At 43.1% G+C, this 17633-nt stretch overlaps 1 protein-coding gene across 5 annotated transcripts in view; it reads right to left on the reverse strand.

The window, feature by feature from the left end:
* Positions 1-17633, reverse strand: part of IQGAP2 (IQ motif containing GTPase activating protein 2) — a 267942-nt gene that overhangs the window by 39006 nt on the left and 211303 nt on the right. For all 5 annotated transcript variants that reach the window (XM_070571602.1, XM_070571603.1, XM_070571604.1 and 2 more), the window contains 8 exons: positions 16265-16473; positions 10978-11127; positions 8066-8229; positions 5906-6130; positions 4564-4704; positions 4129-4213; positions 3528-3760; positions 1098-1230 (listed from right to left, as the gene is read on the reverse strand). In XM_070571602.1, coding sequence (XP_070427703.1) covers positions 1098-1230; positions 3528-3760; positions 4129-4213; positions 4564-4704; positions 5906-6130; positions 8066-8229; positions 10978-11127; positions 16265-16473 — 1340 coding nt within the window. The remainder of the gene's footprint in view (positions 1-1097; positions 1231-3527; positions 3761-4128; positions 4214-4563; positions 4705-5905; positions 6131-8065; positions 8230-10977; positions 11128-16264; positions 16474-17633) is intronic.

The raw sequence follows: 17633 nt of genomic DNA on the forward strand, positions 1-17633 counted from the left end.
CCTGTGCCAGCCCTGAAAGAGGGAAATCCAAAGTAGACCCAGTCTTTGTTCCAAACCCATATTCAAGCTTTAGTATCTTAGAAGAGCTTAACGATAAAGACTGAAATTTTGAATAGTCAGTTTTGCCAATTGTTAGTAAATCCGGTTTGGTGGGAAGCAGGGGCAGGACCTTTGAGAGGTGTGTATGTGTTATACTTTCCTCCTCGTTGCGTGTATAATCCGCAGTTGGGTGTCTCCTTCCCCAGGGTTCTTGACCTTCAGTGTGCATCTGAATCACCTGGGATCTTGTTAGAATGCAAGCGCCGATTTGGCAGGTTTGGGGTGCTTTTCTAACTCGTCCCCAGGACTTGGCTTGGAGTAGCAAGGTCCAAAACTATTCTTGAAATGGTTACCTTTTAAGAACCTAGATTTTTCAGGAAATAAGTTCCATTTCCTCCTCTAATCAAACAAACTCTCAATGCTTAGGTTCTTTTTTGACTTTAAATGACTGAAAAGCCATCTAAGGCCCAGCAAACTGCCCTGCCCCCAACAGGCACTTAACTTGTGGCCGATGGCGGTGGTGTTTGCATGAGACCCAGATGGTGCCGTTACGACACAGCACAGACTGTGAAATGGCCTGCTTCTAAGAAATAGGGGTTTCCAGAACAATAGAAGTGATTCTTTGCAGGCGGCTGTTGTTGGGTGGGGGTGTTTATTCCCCCATTTATTCCCTATTTCTCTACGTCCAACATCAGAATAGAGAGAACATTCCTGGCAAAGTTGAGAGGATTCCTGAAAGGGGGAGAGACGGCGTGTGGGGGTCCAGGCAGTGCGGCCTTGGTGGGTGAGGAAAACACCAGGGCCTGTCCTGCTCAGGGCTTACACTGCACATTCTCAAGCCGACTTGTAAATGGATCGTGTAAGAAGTAAACTTTGCTGGTTTGGGAGGAGTTTTATTAATGTGTAAGAGTCAGGGTATAAATAATCGAAGGTCTCTTAGGATTAAGAATATAAGGTACAGCGCATGTTTACAGTAAGCCCCACGGAGACTAAGCGTTTTCAAGATAACAGCCGTCTGAACCCTGGTCCCTGCTAAGACCGCCCCCAACCCCACTTACTGAATGCGTGCTGATGATTTCTTCAATTGAGATATAAATGACTGGCTTGCTCACTGTCACCACATCTGTGTATTTATCCATATTAAACTTTTCTTCCGGCTCAAGGACATTACATGCTTCTTTGAAATATTTCCTATTAAAGGGAAAAAAAGGTCTTAAGACAGAATCAAATATCAAAATAGTGAGGGCATCCTGAGTGACGGTAAAGCTTTGTTCTCCACCATAAACCTTGGGGGGCTTACTACAGCCTCTTCCAGGCCGGCTCCTGACTGTGGAAGCCGAGACCACGTTTCCAGACGTCGGACCCAGCTCCTCAGACAGGAATGGAGAAAGCAGTGAAGGCCACAGGCCCTGTCAGTGACCCAGTATAATCAAATGATGGGCAGGTTGTTTAAAAAAATGCTATTATTTTAAAAATGGCCCCTGAAATTTAAACAAAAGTGTCAAGACTGATAATCCTGGATGTCAGACTCAAGTCTTTCCGGAGAAAACAATCAGAAGAGCAGTTCGTCAAATGGCACACGCTCCTGGGTCTCTAACGAGCTGTCAGAGCGTCTGTTACCAATCTGACAATAGTCAGCAGAGTTAAGCCTACCCTACTCTTAGTTGATGCAAACAGCAGTTGCTGCCTGATGGAAAGACTGTTAAGGCCAGACACACGAATACACACAGTGCCCCATCCCTGCAGTCTCAGACTCTAACAAGTCTGCTATTTAAGTGACAGCAAATTTAGACCAAGAGATCAAGAAAAGCCAGGCGTGCTATGGCCAGCTTTAGGAGTGGTCCCTTGCTCAGGTAGAAGGGGTGTTTCATTCTATAAAGTCGTAAACGTTTCATACACCGGAAACCATCCTTGGTTTATCTCCTAAGGGTACCCAAGGCTTGTCCAGCAGAAATGACCTCTAACCTTGCCAACCCAAGGCTGGGCGAGGGGAAATGGCAGGCAGCCGTGTTGGGGTCGGGGAGGAGCATGTTCCCATGTGACTATTGGTCTTCCTGCACTTTTTTGGCTATCTTTTTTCATGAGTTGCTAAGGAACACAAAGCATAAGCATGAGTGGAAGAGGAAAAGAGATTTAAGAGGAGGCGAGGAGAGGTTTTTGGTTTTGTTTCTTTATGAAGAAGCACTGGAACCATAGATGGTTGATAGAAATAATCTAAGAGAAAAGGAAACTCTAATAGCAGATATGGGTTTACCGGAAACAGATATTGCTGTTTTGGTCAGTGAGGAGAACTAAAATTAGCAGCTTGAAAAATCAAAACTTTCGTTTTTTTTTAAGGATTGGCACCTGGGCTAACATCTGATGCCAATGTTTTTTTTTTTTCCTCACTTTATCTCCTCAAACCACCCCCCGGTACACAGTTGTATATCTTAGTTGCAGGTCCTGCTAGTTGTGGGATGTGGGACGCCGCCTCAACGTAGCCTGACGAGCAGTGCCATGTCTGCGCCCAGGATCCGAACCCTGGGCCGCCACAGCGGAGCGCGCGAACTTAACCACTCGGCCACGGAGCCGGCCCCAAAACTTTCTGCAGTAAGAGGATTTGGGGGAGTTTTCTCACGAGAGGCCACAAATTCGAAATAGAGATTAAGGATCATGAATTAACTCTGTCAGTAGTAAGTCATTAATCCAGAGGGAAACTGAGGAATGGGAAACGACCACTTTCCAAGCGAGGAGTGAAAGAGGCCACATTTATGTCATACTTCTATGACCTTCTGCCTGAAAGGCAGACAAGAGAAACAAGGAAAGCGGAGATGAACGTGCCCCTGAGGGAGCTTCAGGGTGAGGGACTCTTCCTCGTGGACTCCCTCCTGTCATGTCCCTGTGGACTGATTAGCGACATAATTCAGAAGCGCGTCCGAGGTCAATAAACATAAGTCTTACAGGTATCATTGAGAAGAGGTTCGAGAATAGAACAGAACATTTCACACACAATCCTCGCAAATATAACAGCTGGGTCGTCCCAACCTTTCAAGACCAAATACTCCGTTTCCTACTATTGTTTGATGCAGATAAGGCAATTTCTTCCCGATTGCACAAGTTCTTAAAAAAAACAAAAATAAAAACCTTCTTCTTAAGTTCAACAAAGTGGAAATCAGCTATTTTGATTTTTTAATTCTAAGTATGATAAGCTTGCAGCATACCAGGGAGAACAAAGATCTCATTTTGTCAACAGCAGAGACCGTACATACGGGTACAACTCTGTATCAGGGGCACTGGGGACGGGGGTGGGATGAGAAACAGCAGACAGACGTGACCTAGCCTGCTTGGCCCTCCCTTCTCTCATCCCACAGTGCCAACTAGAAGAAATGCATGCGGCCAAATGAGGTTCCTGTCCGCCCCCACCCCCAAACTCCAGCTCTGAGCACAGAACACACATTGCTCTTGCCCACCATCTTGCAAGTTTCTCCAAAAGCAATGACCCCTCTCACCTGAACTTCTGATACGTCTCTGATAAATAATTGTTCATAGACGAGAGATGCTCATTTTCTCCTTCAAACAGCTTGTTGGAGGCTGCATGCTGAAGAACCTTGGCCACCGAGCCCAAGTTTCTCCTTTGGTCGGAATTGATCTGACCTCCGGCTGTCATGTCGATGATGTCAAAGCCGTCAGGAGCGACGATGGCTGGGTTCATGTACCGATAGTACAGGAGGTTTCCGACAATCTGGAGCGATGCAGAAGGAAAGACTATTTTTAAGAAAGAAAACTCAAGAATTTTAGATTTGTTTCATGGAGGTAGTCATTTATATTTCCCACTAATATAATCACACATTATTAATATAGTTGACAAAATAATTTTTGGTGGACAATATGCTTACTGCCCCCAAAAGGCTTTAATATAAAGAATCTCAATAATGTGAAAGACCTCCAAATTAACCTCAGCATAATCAATAATCTTGATAGTCATTAGAAACAGAAGACCTGCAGTATATTACAGTGCTACACGGGGAAAAATCTTACAAAATGGTACATTGGTAATTTTGGCTCACACCCCCAAGGGCAGCTACGGTGAGATTACCCTTGAAAATCTACCTTTAACAGCTCATCTTCTGTTGCATCGGGAAATTTCTCATGGATGGAATTCTTCAGTACTTTGGCTATATACCTCAATCCATAACTACATGTAAAACAGATGACAAAAGAAAATCATGGAAAAAGGCTGAGAGAGAAAGAAACACAGCAATTGTTCCAGTCAACTAAGGCTGAGCAGTTTTCCTAAAAATTAAACATAAAATGAGATGGTGACAGAATCACAGGACTTGCACTGACGATAGGCACTGGGTACTGTTCTGTACTGTTTCCTCTTTAGGGAACAGTTACGACTTTAAAATGCAAATGTAGGCAAATTTTAAAAATAGTAAATGCCATATGAGGAGGAACTCCTGTCTTCACTGCCAGGGTTTATTCTATGTAGTATTCCAGGAACTTTCAGCGGAGAACACTGAAGCTGCTGCGTGAACAACTTACGGCAGTAGCTCAAGGGAAGAAACGATGGAGCTCAGGACTTTGTCAGTGACCCTGCGCAGGTTCTCGATGGAGACTTCCAGTTTGCTTTGCACTTCTGGGTACGTTAGGGCTTGTTCGGTGGTCACATCGTAAGGCAGCTTGCTGAAAATGCAACAAGGGCTTGCCATTAACAGGGAGCTCAGCCGCAAGCATTTGTACCCTTGCCAAGTTGGCTCTACGGTCAAGCTTCGTACCGTGAACTGGACTTTGCCCACTGACTCCAATGACACAACGTTTGCTAAGTGAGGGGAGGCCCCATGTGCCCAGACAGTACTCTCTGCCATCAGAGGAACTGGGGGACTGCAGGCTCTCCTGGCAAAATTAGAGGCAGATCCAAGGAATGTAGACGCAGCTAAATTTCTCTTCTTTTTTTAAATTATAAAAAAGCAGTATGTTCATTAAAGAAAAAATTCTATATGAGAAAACAAGAAAACAATACCAACCCAGAGATGACCACTTTTCATATTCTAGTACCTAACTTTCTAGGTCCTTCTCTATGCATGTGTGTATATGGGTCTCACACACCCATGGATGTACACATCCCAGACAGGTCCTACCTGTATGTGGATATAGACACGCATACTTTTTTTTCCCCCAGAAAATGGGTTATCGTGCCTAACTGCAACTGAAAACTTTATCATGAACATTTTTCGCATGCCAGTAAATATATTTCTATACCACCATTCCAAATAGTTACTACTCTATTACATGTTATACAAACATTTATTTAACAAATTCCCCAAGGCTAAATATTTGACTTTGCCCAGGTTTTTGCTATTACAAACAGTGCTGAAACAACCATCCATGTAATTCTCTGTGCATATCTTAACTATTTCACAAGGCATCCTTTTGAAGGAAAAGAAAAAAATCTGGTATTGCCAAAATCTACACAACACCACATAGAATAAGCCAACCCTACCTGGCTCGTTAATGCGTATACGTTGAAGTTACTCGCTTGGTAACTGTAAAAAAGTATTCATTATCAGGTGACGAGAAAGTGTGTGCTGTTTCTATGTTTAGGTTTAGAAACACACAAAGAATAACAAAGGGAGAGAAGTGTAGAAGTTGTGGCTTTGGGGATCAACTGGTCCCGAAACTTGAAAATACCGTAACATCAAGATGAGCAAGAGTCCAAGGATGTGACCTGCATGGATATGTTAAAGGGAGGGAGTATCTTGGGTTGAAAACTGACTTTGTATGGTAAACTTCGTTTTCTTAACAGAGTTTAAGAGTATATATAAATAAACATGCAAAAATGATAATAAAACATGGCTGAAAACTAGCGTCTTCCTGGCTTTGTTACCTGGCTTCTCCAGTCTGTGTTTCTAGTTGGTTCACCCAAGCCTTGTACACCTCTACGGGGCTCGTGTTGATGATCAGGGACCTGTCATCGATGATCCCTTTCACCACTGGAGCCAGGAGCTGGCGCAGGGTGTTCTGTCCACGGGCACCTCTGTTGAAGCTGACGACCATCTTGATGACTGTGGGGTTCCCAGTAACTATGTCCTGTACCTGGTCCACCTTTGATCTGAAAAAAGCCCAAACCAAAACAAAATGGTTTGCCTCTACGGATAGAATTGTAAGCAGTGTATATTCTCTCTGGCAGGCAAGGGCTTCGTGGAGTTATATTTTTCTCTGTGAAGATCAAAGATGGTGTGATTTAAAAGGAAGCAATCATTTGTAGGATGTATGTTTATTTGAGAAATTTAAGAATCTAGAAATAAGTTTTCAGCTTTAATTTTATTCTAGAAGACAGGAACGAACTGAAAATGGACCAAGACTAATAATAATACCGGGTGACATTGTGTAAGTATTGCCCCCCTCTGGTTAACAGATTTCAAAAGTAACCTTCTTGACTGAATGAACTATCCCCACTTCTTCAAATCCCATTCAAATTTATTGCCATGTAACTTCCAGCTACATCACATGGCTAAGAGCACTCTTGACTGCTGATTGCCAACTCCTATGACCCTACCCCCCCTCAACCAGCGCGCCCCCCGCCCCCCGTCACCTCTGTGCAACCTCTCTCCCTTTTCCACTTCCTTTCCCTTTAGGGTCTGATAGTGCGCATCTGGGTCCTTATCTTACCCAGTCATTCCTTTTGCTTCCTTTGCTGGCTCCCCTTCGCGTATTTTATTTCTGTTCCTTTCACGTCCTTCTATGTGATCTAACCTCAGACGTCACTCACATGCACAACTTCAACTGCCATCTCTTTGGAACCTATTCTCTGGTCTCGGTGTCTAAGCCACACCCCCTTCTTGGGAGTAGATCTTGACTTTTCAATTTTCTGCTGGACATTTTCATGGACCTGTTCTATACCAACAGCTCAGACTCACACACTATATCTTCTTCCTTCTGACTGCCCCATTTCTCTGACTTGTGGAGCTCCAATTCATCTTGTTCATACCTGGCAGCAGATCAATATTGCAAAAATCCAGTGTGGTCATGTCAACACCCTGCTCGAAAAGCTCACAGCTTCCCAAGAAGTAAACAGTGCCTCAGCACCTGGGCCTCCATTCCGTGTCTCCTGCAATCTGGTCCAGGCTCTCCCTCCAGCTCCATCTCCCAGGGCTGTCTGATGAAATCACCTTTCGGCTGGACCAACCTCCCTTCCTTCCTGCACCGTGGCTCATGCTGCTTCTGTCACAATTGCACCTCATTTCCCTCTTGCATTTTTTTCTTATACAAACAGTAGACATTCTTCAAGGTTTTGGGTCAACTACCTCCTCTTCTCTAAAATCTTTATCGAATGACCTAACTGGAACTTTTCTTCCCATCCCTCTGATCTGTTACACTGTGTAGATCATTCATTTAATACTTACCTTACTCTACTGTCCAGCATCACTATATCTCATGAAGCCTATTTCTCACACTGGCTTATAGGCATCTGGGGAGCAGAGGTGCCTGGCTACTACGCTCTGGAGACCCATAGGAACTAGCATAGCTTAAGGGATCAAGAAGTCAGGAAGGCAGTTAAGGTCCATCTAGTTGGCTAAGGGCATTTCTCATGTATTATTTTTTTTGCCCATTCATTATAGCTATCTACACATTTTTTACAGTAACTGAGTCAGAAAATAAATTAGCAAAAAGCAGCTCAAGTTCCAGTAAGAAGGCAGGACTATTTAGCAGAGATCATTATCCTCATCTGTTTATGGCTTTATGACTCACAGAATTTTAATTAAATTTTCCCACTGACTTTCAAAAAGCTTTTAATTTTCTGTTGTTGTATGCCTGCAAAATCAGAAGTTAGTTTAGCACTAGAAAAGGTACCACTGGTGGGAGAAAGTTGCACCTGAATATATCTATAATGATGTAGAAATTTCTCAAGAAATTTGATATATTTTAATATGTATAAATTACATATAAGAATAATTTTAAAATTATTTTAGTAAATCAGAGAAATCCACCACTAACAAAATAACCTATTCATCGGTATTTTTTACATATATGTTTATATACATACTTTATTTCTTCCTCCAGAGCAGTTTTAAAAAGCTTTAGGAGTAGATACTCTTCTCGTTGATTGGAAGCATAATTGTATAGTGTGAAAATAACAGTGTCCATAAATTTAGTTGACTTGTTCTGTGGCATCTGGAAAATCAGCTTAGCCAGGTATAAGGGATTGGTCTAAAAGGAAAGAGAGAAGAAAACGCCCCCATAAAACTATATGTTAATATATTATTAAAGCAAAGAGGAATACTCCACCCCCTGCTCTTCAGTGACATGATATGTATAAAGCATACAGAAAAGTATCCGGCATGTAACAAGACTTTAAAAGGTATGAGCTAATATGAATCTTATACTATAGGAAGTTATATTAGAAAGTTACGATAGGATTTAATTTTATATACTAAATAATGTATTTAATGAAATATAGTTGTATCTTGTACACTTCACACTGTTAACCATTTTGAGCCACATTTATATTGTAGAGGCACGGAAGAGAGGCGGGTGGCCAATAGAATCTGGTATCTCAAGAGACTGGCAAGAATGGACCAAGGGCCCAGCTAAACAGGCTGTCCCAGAAGGACTGATGCATGAACAGGAAGAAACACTTCCCATATTCTGAGACTAGAAAGAAAAAGAAAAGGATATTTTACATGTGGAGACAGTGGGATGGCCGTGATGTTTTACAAGGAGTGAGAAGGTTGGAGTGAGGTAGGGAGGCTGAAGAGAGAGGTAAAAGTCAGGACAGTTGATGGAAAACACCAGAAGAAACTCACAAGAACAAAAAGACAAAAGATTGACGAGAATTTTTAAAAAAATTGACATGGAGCCCTGAGGGCTCAGCTGAGGATGGAGTCCATAGACGTAGCACCAGTCTTCATGGTAATATGGCTTTTCTCCAGTAGCTACCAACCAGGCGGAGGTTAGAAGAGAAAAAAGCAGTATTTAGATTGTACAGAAATGTAATACCCCTACCCTTCATCTTCCTGCTGATGAGAAAACAAAATTTTCCATATGTGGAAACTAGTGTTCATCTAACACTCCAGCAACTTGGCTTTAGAGTTTTTAAGAAAATCCAAATTCTGGTTTACTTTACACTTACATTTCCGTTCAAGCTCATAAAGATTGGCTGAAGTGTTATGAATAGGCAGCTCAAGACAACATTTTCTTTTTCCCTCCATAGTGATTCTTTTGCCACACTAAGCACATGGGATCATGAGAAAGGAAACTCACTCTACCACTAAAGAAGCCAGCTCCCCATTCCTCTCAAATGACCTAAAACTGTAAATTTAGGCTCAGAATGAGGAGACAAATCCCCAGCAAAACCTGTACCAGCTGACCTGCTGCTGTGGTAAGGATTCTGGCCGAGGCTTGATCCCAAGGCCAAAGGAGCCCAGACCACTTGCTTTTCTACAGTTTCCTTCTTGATCTTGGGCCACTGTCTCCGAAGGAGAGAGAAGAAAAAGTGGGGAAAAACATGTGATTTCCAGAGACCTTCCCTGAATGGTCGCATCCCGGGGCTGTCAGTTTTGGATTATTTGGGGAATAAAACTTGGTGGAATTGTTCTAGTCATGCTCCTGTGCCTTTTCTCCTTTCCATTAAGGAGCCTCCACTTACATATAACAGGGTAAACAACACAAGTCTTAGGCCAATGACTAAATCTTCACTTTCCTTATGACAACAAAGTCTATCAAAACCTAACATTAGAAAACTAAATCCTAAAGAAGCTTCATACACTTGGAAGTTCACGGAGGTCAAAAACGACAAATGCCTAATGATAAATTTCCGACTGGTGGATGACGACTAATCTAATTTAGCAGATGCCCACTCTGAGCCCTCTTTCTTTCTGAAAAGGTTGCTGGTGCTTAAGCAGTGGATTCCGAGAACAAGTCTAAGTTTTACCATTTTTCTTTCTATGCTGCCACATCGTGGTCATCAGTGGCTCTACACCTGATCGCCAATCTATTATTCCAAGTACAGAACCCTCAACTCGGCCAAAATTAACGTCTCTTCTCTCAACGGGGCTAGCCGCACTTCGTTCATGGTTTGGGTAACGTGCTCGCTATACACCTAAGGTCAGTGGCGCCTTCAAGCAAAGATTCAGGCACCGCCAGGCCTTGACGGAACCACCCCCCACAGCAGCAGCAGCCCCCCCAAGGGAGGGACCCCTGACTCTCAGGGAAGAACTGTGGATCCACCCCCTTGGGAATGTCTTCCTGCTGAAGGAAAGGCTTTATTTAGATCTATCGCTACAGCTTACTCAGTTTCCTTTGGGACTAATGGGACGTGCTGGTAGGGCAGATGGGGCAGATCAACAGTCAAACAAAACCACAGAGTCCAGATGTAACCAGGTCAACCGATTAGTTCTCACCCGCACTCTGGAAGCAACGGAAAATTACTGCTCATTTAAGTCATAGTGATGCCACGAAAACAATGAAATAAAGAAAGATACGCTACTTCCCTAATCCAAACTCTCCGACTCTTTCCTCAAAAGAAGGGCAGGCTGGATCTGGCAAAGATCTCTTTTTCACCTAGTTAGTCTTTTCACGGCTGACAGCGTCGGCTTATGTTATTAGATTTATACTGTTTCTGCAGAGGACCATAGTAAAACGTAGTCGCAAAGACATGGGCTCTGAAGTCACACTGCCTGGTCCCAACATCTTTGCTCTACCATCTAGTGGCTGAGTCTCCGTTTCCTCATATGTCATACGGGATAACAATGATAATTGTTTTCTGATGGTTCCCAGGGTTGTGGTAGGCATTAAATGAGATCATGCATATAAAGCATCTAGAATAGCACCTGGTACCTGGCAGGTGCTCAGAACATGTGAGCCACCAGTGCGGTAGCCAGGGAGAAGACCCACGTAAACCACAAGCACGGACCACAGTATTGATCCAAAACTCAGGGGAAAAGAAACTGTCCTCACCTGTAAAAGATAAAATAGCTGCTGATAGGTTTCTAGTGTTTTTCTCCTCTCCTTACTCAAACTTTTGATTCCCTGGTTGTCAGTGTTATTCAGTATTTGTATCTCTCCACCTTTTTTCTTATTCAGCTTCGTTCTGTGTGAGATTACATCCTGGAAAAAAAATTTGATGAAATTACTACTTTTTACTCTGGCGCTCTTCACCTCCTCCCTTCACATACAACCTGAAACACACAGAGTCGGGAAGATTAATTTTCCACATTTTCCCCAGGAAGAGACGAAGAAACAATGTTAAACAAATTATGGAAATCCAGCTTGCAAGTGCATTTGGCTTTTTAAATATTTGTTCTCCCAAGCTGGACTTATCTGCTCGTAAGACGTGATGAAGCCACCAAGACAATTCAATAGGGACAGAACAGTCTTCTCAACAAACGATGCTTGGACAGCCGGGTATCCAGGACAGACAGTGACTGTTAAGGAATATGGGGGTTTTCTTTTGTTTTTTGAATTGAAACATTATTCACATACTATAAAATCCATGCTTTTAAAGTGTATAATTTAGCGATGTTTAGTATATTCACAAGGTTGTGTAACCATCACGACTATCTAATTCCAGAACATTTTCTTTGGGCTTCCTTGTTGGGGTGACGAGCTTAAAGGGTCATGAACAAGAATAGGTCCTTTACATAAGGGGCTACCAAACACTTTTTACAGAGACCCACAATAAAAAATACATTTTACATCTTTCGTTGGTGTACACACACACACACACTATACTAAACAATACTTATCCTTACTACTGGGGCACACTGATATTTCCAATTTTCTTTTATTCTAGCCCATTTTTAAAGACTGCCTAGTGACACGCTAACTGGATTTCATCACCCACCAATGGCACATGACTCACATGAAAGTCACAGTTCTAGGACACCTCCTCTGCTACTTAACATTGGGTTGCTGTCCCATAGAGTAGGTGGCAAGAAAGTTGTTTTTTTCCAAACTTCTTCCCTCTGCTTCCCTGAGCTCTTAGGCCAAGCTCCACATGAGGACTCGATTGGCAGCCAGTAAGTATCAGGATGCTTGACCACTGTTCCTTAGTGGAGGAACGCTGGGCGTTTCAGGCAATACAGTGATTGGCTGTGCATGCACTGCTGGCCACCTAGCATCCCTGGCCCCGTCTGCTAAATGCCAGTAGGGACCCCTAGTCATTCTGACAACCCAAAACATACCTGCCTCCACTTCCAGTTGCCCGTGGGGATGAGAACGACTGTCAGCGTTTGTGTACAGGACAAGCTCTAAATCTGCTTGCCTCCTAGCACCCCATTCTCAGAGCTGCGGTCAGCCCATAGGTAGAAAAAAACTCTTGGAGCTCTGAGGTAGATAGTTCTAAGTGGTTACATCCACTGCCTTCCAGGTATGTGATTTTAGTTTTTCCTATTCTCAGCTGAGAGATTTGTCTTAATCATTTGCTTCTGTCCCCCTAATTGCTTACATGGGGAAAGAGGGGGATTTGATTTGCATTTCTATAACATTTTTTTAAAAAGGCAAGATTTCCCCTCTTGTTTCACAAACATATAAAATACATTCAAGGGGCCGGCCCCGTGGCCGAGTGGTTGGGTTTGTGCACTTTGCTTCGGCGGCCCAGGGTTTCGTTGGTTCGGATCCTGGGTATGGACATGGTACCGCTCATCAAGCCATGCTGAGGTGGCGTCCCACACGCCACAACTAGAAGGACCCACAACTAAAAATATGCAACTATGTACTGGGAGGCTTTGGGGAGAAAAAAGGAAAAAATAAAATCTTTAAAATACAATCAAAATGAAGACAGGAAGCCTAGTGACCGCCAGATGGAGGTGAAGCAGAAGTCTAGGCAGGCGGCTGTCTGATATCCTTATCTGTGAGAAGTCCTAGACATCACTAGACCAACTCTGGCTTACAATTCCATTTAACCCAGGTTTTTCCTCTTCAAATAACTGGGGATGTGTAGATCATTCAGTTCCCTCAAATATGTAGAATAAATTGATTATCTTGATTTTAAATATATAGTGGATAAAAAATCTTGGTACTTATATTCCCCGTCTTACCTACTTTCCACGGTGGTGGCTCTGGAACCTAGAGACCTTGTTTTGTTCTAGACCTCATCTTTAGGGTGACGGTTTTTGACATATACAGAAGAGAAGAGAGGGTGGCGGTGGTAAGCCAGCTCTGGGGCAGAGCTGAATTCCTCTGCATTAGAGATGGAGACATTTGGTGAAGGCTGGACAGGGAGAGGAGCGTAGCCAGGGAACCAGTGGCGTCCAGCGCTGAGCCCTACAGGGAAGAGGCCGGGGAGACCTAGTGGCTGTGCAGAGGGAACAGTCTGGCTGCTCGGGATGCCAGCGCAGAGCCAGGCAGGTGGATGCGGTGAGCTGCTCTTCCTTCCTCCCTGTGAACTTTCACCTTGCTCACAACCGCTCTCGTGTGAAGGGAGGTTTGCTTTGGGAAGCTTGAAGAAGGGGCCAAAGGCCAACCCAGACAGGTTCCAAACAGAGGCATATGCTTTGTATTAAGAGAAATTTAATTTCCCCTCTTCTTATCAATAAATATGGAAGATTTGAGGAATGCAGGTTTGAAGGAGCAACAGCCTTAGCTTGTTCATGAGATTGCCACACCTCATGCTGCCCCGATTGCTACCATCTTCCTCCTCCCCGATCGCCGGATATCTGCATGCAGGTAATACACTACAACAGAAAAATTTTTATAGAAGGTGTGGACTAGTATAAGGGGCTTGGGGCTTGGAGTCATAAAAATACGGATATCTGCAAAGCGGAAGTAGCTTTGTGACCTTGTGCAGGTCAACCTCTCTAAGCCTCCGTTTCCTCAATCGATAAAATGGGCTTAACCGCAATCTGACCGGGTTGCCGTGAAGATTAAAAATATCCGTAAAGCATTTAGCACATTTTCTAGTGAAGAAAACAAGGTTCAGAGAGGTTAAGAAACACGCCCAAGGAAGCATGCTGATATAAGCAGTGAAGTGGTATAACTAAGCAACAAAGTGAATCTCTATCCTGGGTTTCAGGCGGCCCCGGTCTGCAAGTCTGCACCCAGAGGACACATCACAGCCGTCAGAGGGAACTTCAGCCACTCGGGATTACCTTCAGCTTCTCTCCAGGTTTTCCTTCAGGGTAGTGTGAGTCTACTCACACCTTTCTTCCTCCCTGTGCCTCTAAGAAACTTCCATGTCACACGCTTTGTCTCCATCTCCAAACCATTCTTTTTGCCTTAAACCAAGGACAGCCACTTCACTCACTCACTGACTCTCTGAGGTTTCCAGGAGGAAGGCCAATTTTCAAAGAATTGTGAGATGTGCGGTTACTGGAGAGAGCTAGAGTTACTGTTTAACAACCAAGCTACTTCCCTTTAAAATCTTTTTTTCTCACTAAACACATGCTCAGGGTCAAAAAAAAAAAAAAAAGGATAAAGAAGATAAGTTTAATTCTACCACCCAAAGAAAACTTGCTTAACTTTTTTTCTTATAGCTTAAGTATATATATATATATATATATATTTACAATTAATGAAATTAGTTTAACTTCTAATATGTGTTTGATAAAAATCTGGTATTTGAAGAGGTAAGATGAAAAGTTAACTTTGTTTTACAATGCTATCAATTAGGAATACTTAAAAAAAACCTTAAAACATTCATAAAGATCTGAAAATCTGCCATGATTGTATTCCCACAAGCTACATAATATTTCTACTATTTACTGTTTTGCAACTAAGACTTTCTTGTAAAAGGCAAGGCACTTCCTGTTTACGACTTTATGGGAATAGGATACAAGAGCAGTTTAAGGCTATAAAAGGGCATTCTCTCAAGGACCTTCTGGAGTACATTATACTTTCAAAGTTCTCATGTGTGTCAGACAATACAAACACATTTTTTTAAAAAAAGTAAAGTATTATTGTTTTTCTGGATAAAATAATGAAAACTGAGTTAAATGCAGAACATTTAAATTGTTTTCTCAATATTTAGAAAAGATGATCCTTTCTCATGTTACGAAGTGCTCTATTTTCCTTATTTTCTCTGCACCATTTCACTAGGATCTCTGTGAGGGCTGGAAACCAGAGTGGGCGTTCACGTGGCCACTTATCTGGTAGCCTCCCACGGCTTCGCATGTCCCGGTTTTCCAGAACTATGTATTTGAGTCACCGGCATTTGACTCGCCACCTGGACCCACCGTGGCGTTCTCAGAGCTTCCAGAGGTCAGCTTTCCCCTCTTGACCTATCAGTTTCCTGAAAACTGATATGGCACAGGAGCAGGGACCTGGAGAGAAGCCTGACTCTAGAAATCTCCTTTTCTGGGGGAAAAATGACACTTTTCTCATGGTTTTCAGGAGCTCTGACACTGGCAGCTTTCACACATACAAAACTACAGCATTATTTATTTAGGGGCTATTATTGGGGCAGTACCACGCTGTGGAGGGGCCATGATGGAAATGTGTGGGAGTGTTTTTTAACATGTTAATGATCGGAGGGCACTACTGGCTTCTAGTGGGTGGCGGCAAGGGAGGACAGATGTTCTGCTGTCCTGCAGTTTGTAGGAAGGTCCTGCATGAATAATTGTCCACACTTGGCATGCCTGGATTTTGAACGTCCTGCTGGTCTTTCGTGTAGGTCAAAATTCTGTGTATAATTATTTGAGCCTAGAATCGACTTGTTTTACATATAAGCACAATACATTTCCCCCACAATTTTAATATACACTGAGTTTTCTAGGACTGCAATTCTGTGTAAATTGTGGGGGGAGACCACATTTTGCTTATTCGGAACTTTCCATTTTGGAAAATGAAAAAACTGACAGTTCCACGGCTTGCCTGGATCAGCGTCATCAGTAGCTATTTGTGGCTCTCTCGACCCAGGGTTATTCTGAGAAGAGCCCAAACCTCGGCATCTTGGTCATGCAGCTTCTAATGGCATTGGGCCCACGTATTTTCAAATTGAAATATGTGTTTTTATTATAAATAACTTTCTTTTTAATACAAAAACTTTAGTCTTATTACGAAGGTACATATGTAAGCAGGTTTTATTTCATATCAAAATGGTAAAGAAGCCCTACGAAATATGTTATAAAGGGGGGAGGGCATAGAATTTTGCAGGCCTGAGAACCACTAATTTGTAAGGAAAATGGTAAATGAACTTTGGCCAATTCATTCTGGATTTCAATTGAGCTTAGCTGGACCAAGGCGTCGTGCGTCAATATACGTGCACTTTCTTTCTTCTGGGAGCCACCAGTCCCAAGACCCCACTGACCTCTAGCGTGATCCTGTTCTTCACCAGCAGCCCAATCTTGATGTCCATCAGGTTCAGGTCTTTCTCTAGCTGTTGATTGCCCCTGATCTTGGTCACCACTTCCTCCCTCAATCGTGCTACCTCCAGCTCCTCCTGGAAATCCAAGTCACTTTGGTCCAATAGGTGTACAAATTTGCGGATTACTGTTAACGGTGGGTTTTCAGAGCCAACTGCAGAGAAAGGAGCAGGCATGCTTTCATTAGGCAAGATTGCAATAATTTTTTTTTTTTTAAAGATTTTATTTTTTCCTTTTTCTCCCCAAAGCCCCCCAGTACATAGTTGTATATTCTTCGTTGTGGATCCTTCTAGTTGTGGCATGTGGGACGCTGCCTCAGCGTGGTCTGATGAGCAGTGCCATGTCCGTGCCCAGGATTCGAACTAACGAAACACTGGGCCGCCTGCAGCGGAGCGTACGAACTTAACCACTCGGCCACGGGGCCAGCCCCAAGATTGCAATTATTATGAATAGGAAAGAAACCAGGTCTTTAAATAAAGCATTACCAGAAAAAAAAAGGCAACAGAACAACTTGGTTTCTGGAGTGAATCATCCTGCCCCATGTAAAATCTAGACAAGGAAACTGATCATATAAATAAATGCACACCACTGATAATGTCCAGCCTCACTATTCTCTAGTTATCTAATACTCATTTATCAGCCCTCTCTCACACTGTTGCCAGGACTCACGCACTGAGAAGATAGTTCTTTCTATCTGTGCCTTATTGATGAGGAACCTGGGAAAGAATGTTAATGTAAGTTACCTCAGCTCTGAGAGCTTGTGGCTGAGCCAGATAAGTGATTTCTGTTCTTGCTGCAGGAAGCAGAAAGTGGTTTCTCTCGTCCCAAAAGACCTTTGGGAAGGAGCAGGAACTAGGTGAAAGGTGAATTAGAAAAGATAAATGGAGGGAGAACTTCAAGGCCAAATAGGGGCCAATGGAAGCGCAAGAGGAACACATGTTCTACTTGTCAGAAACAAAAGATTTCAGAAACTGAAATTTGTTCCTTGTCCTTTCAGCATGGACCAAGGGAGGGTGCTCAGCACCTCAGAGACCAGCCTCAGTTGTCGAGGGGTATCTACAGAAATTCTGAAAAGCTTTCTTAGTGCCTTGCACGTCAATTACGCTTTAATTCCCTGGCACACTGACTTTTGAAAAAAAAATTTTTTTAAGGTGTTTAGTGAGATGTACTCTGGGTAAACTTTAAGAATAAACTGTCTGGACCTTCACTGATGAACGATTACACGCAGCAATGCAAAGATGGCTTCACAGAGCCCAGCTCAGTTGTGGCAACCTCAATAACTGCCCTCTCCTTCACATCTAAGGCCCTGTCAAT

Source organism: Equus przewalskii, chromosome 13 (assembly GCF_037783145.1).
Source record: "Equus przewalskii isolate Varuska chromosome 13, EquPr2, whole genome shotgun sequence".
In the NCBI taxonomy this organism is placed as follows: Eukaryota; Metazoa; Chordata; class Mammalia; order Perissodactyla; family Equidae; genus Equus; species Equus przewalskii.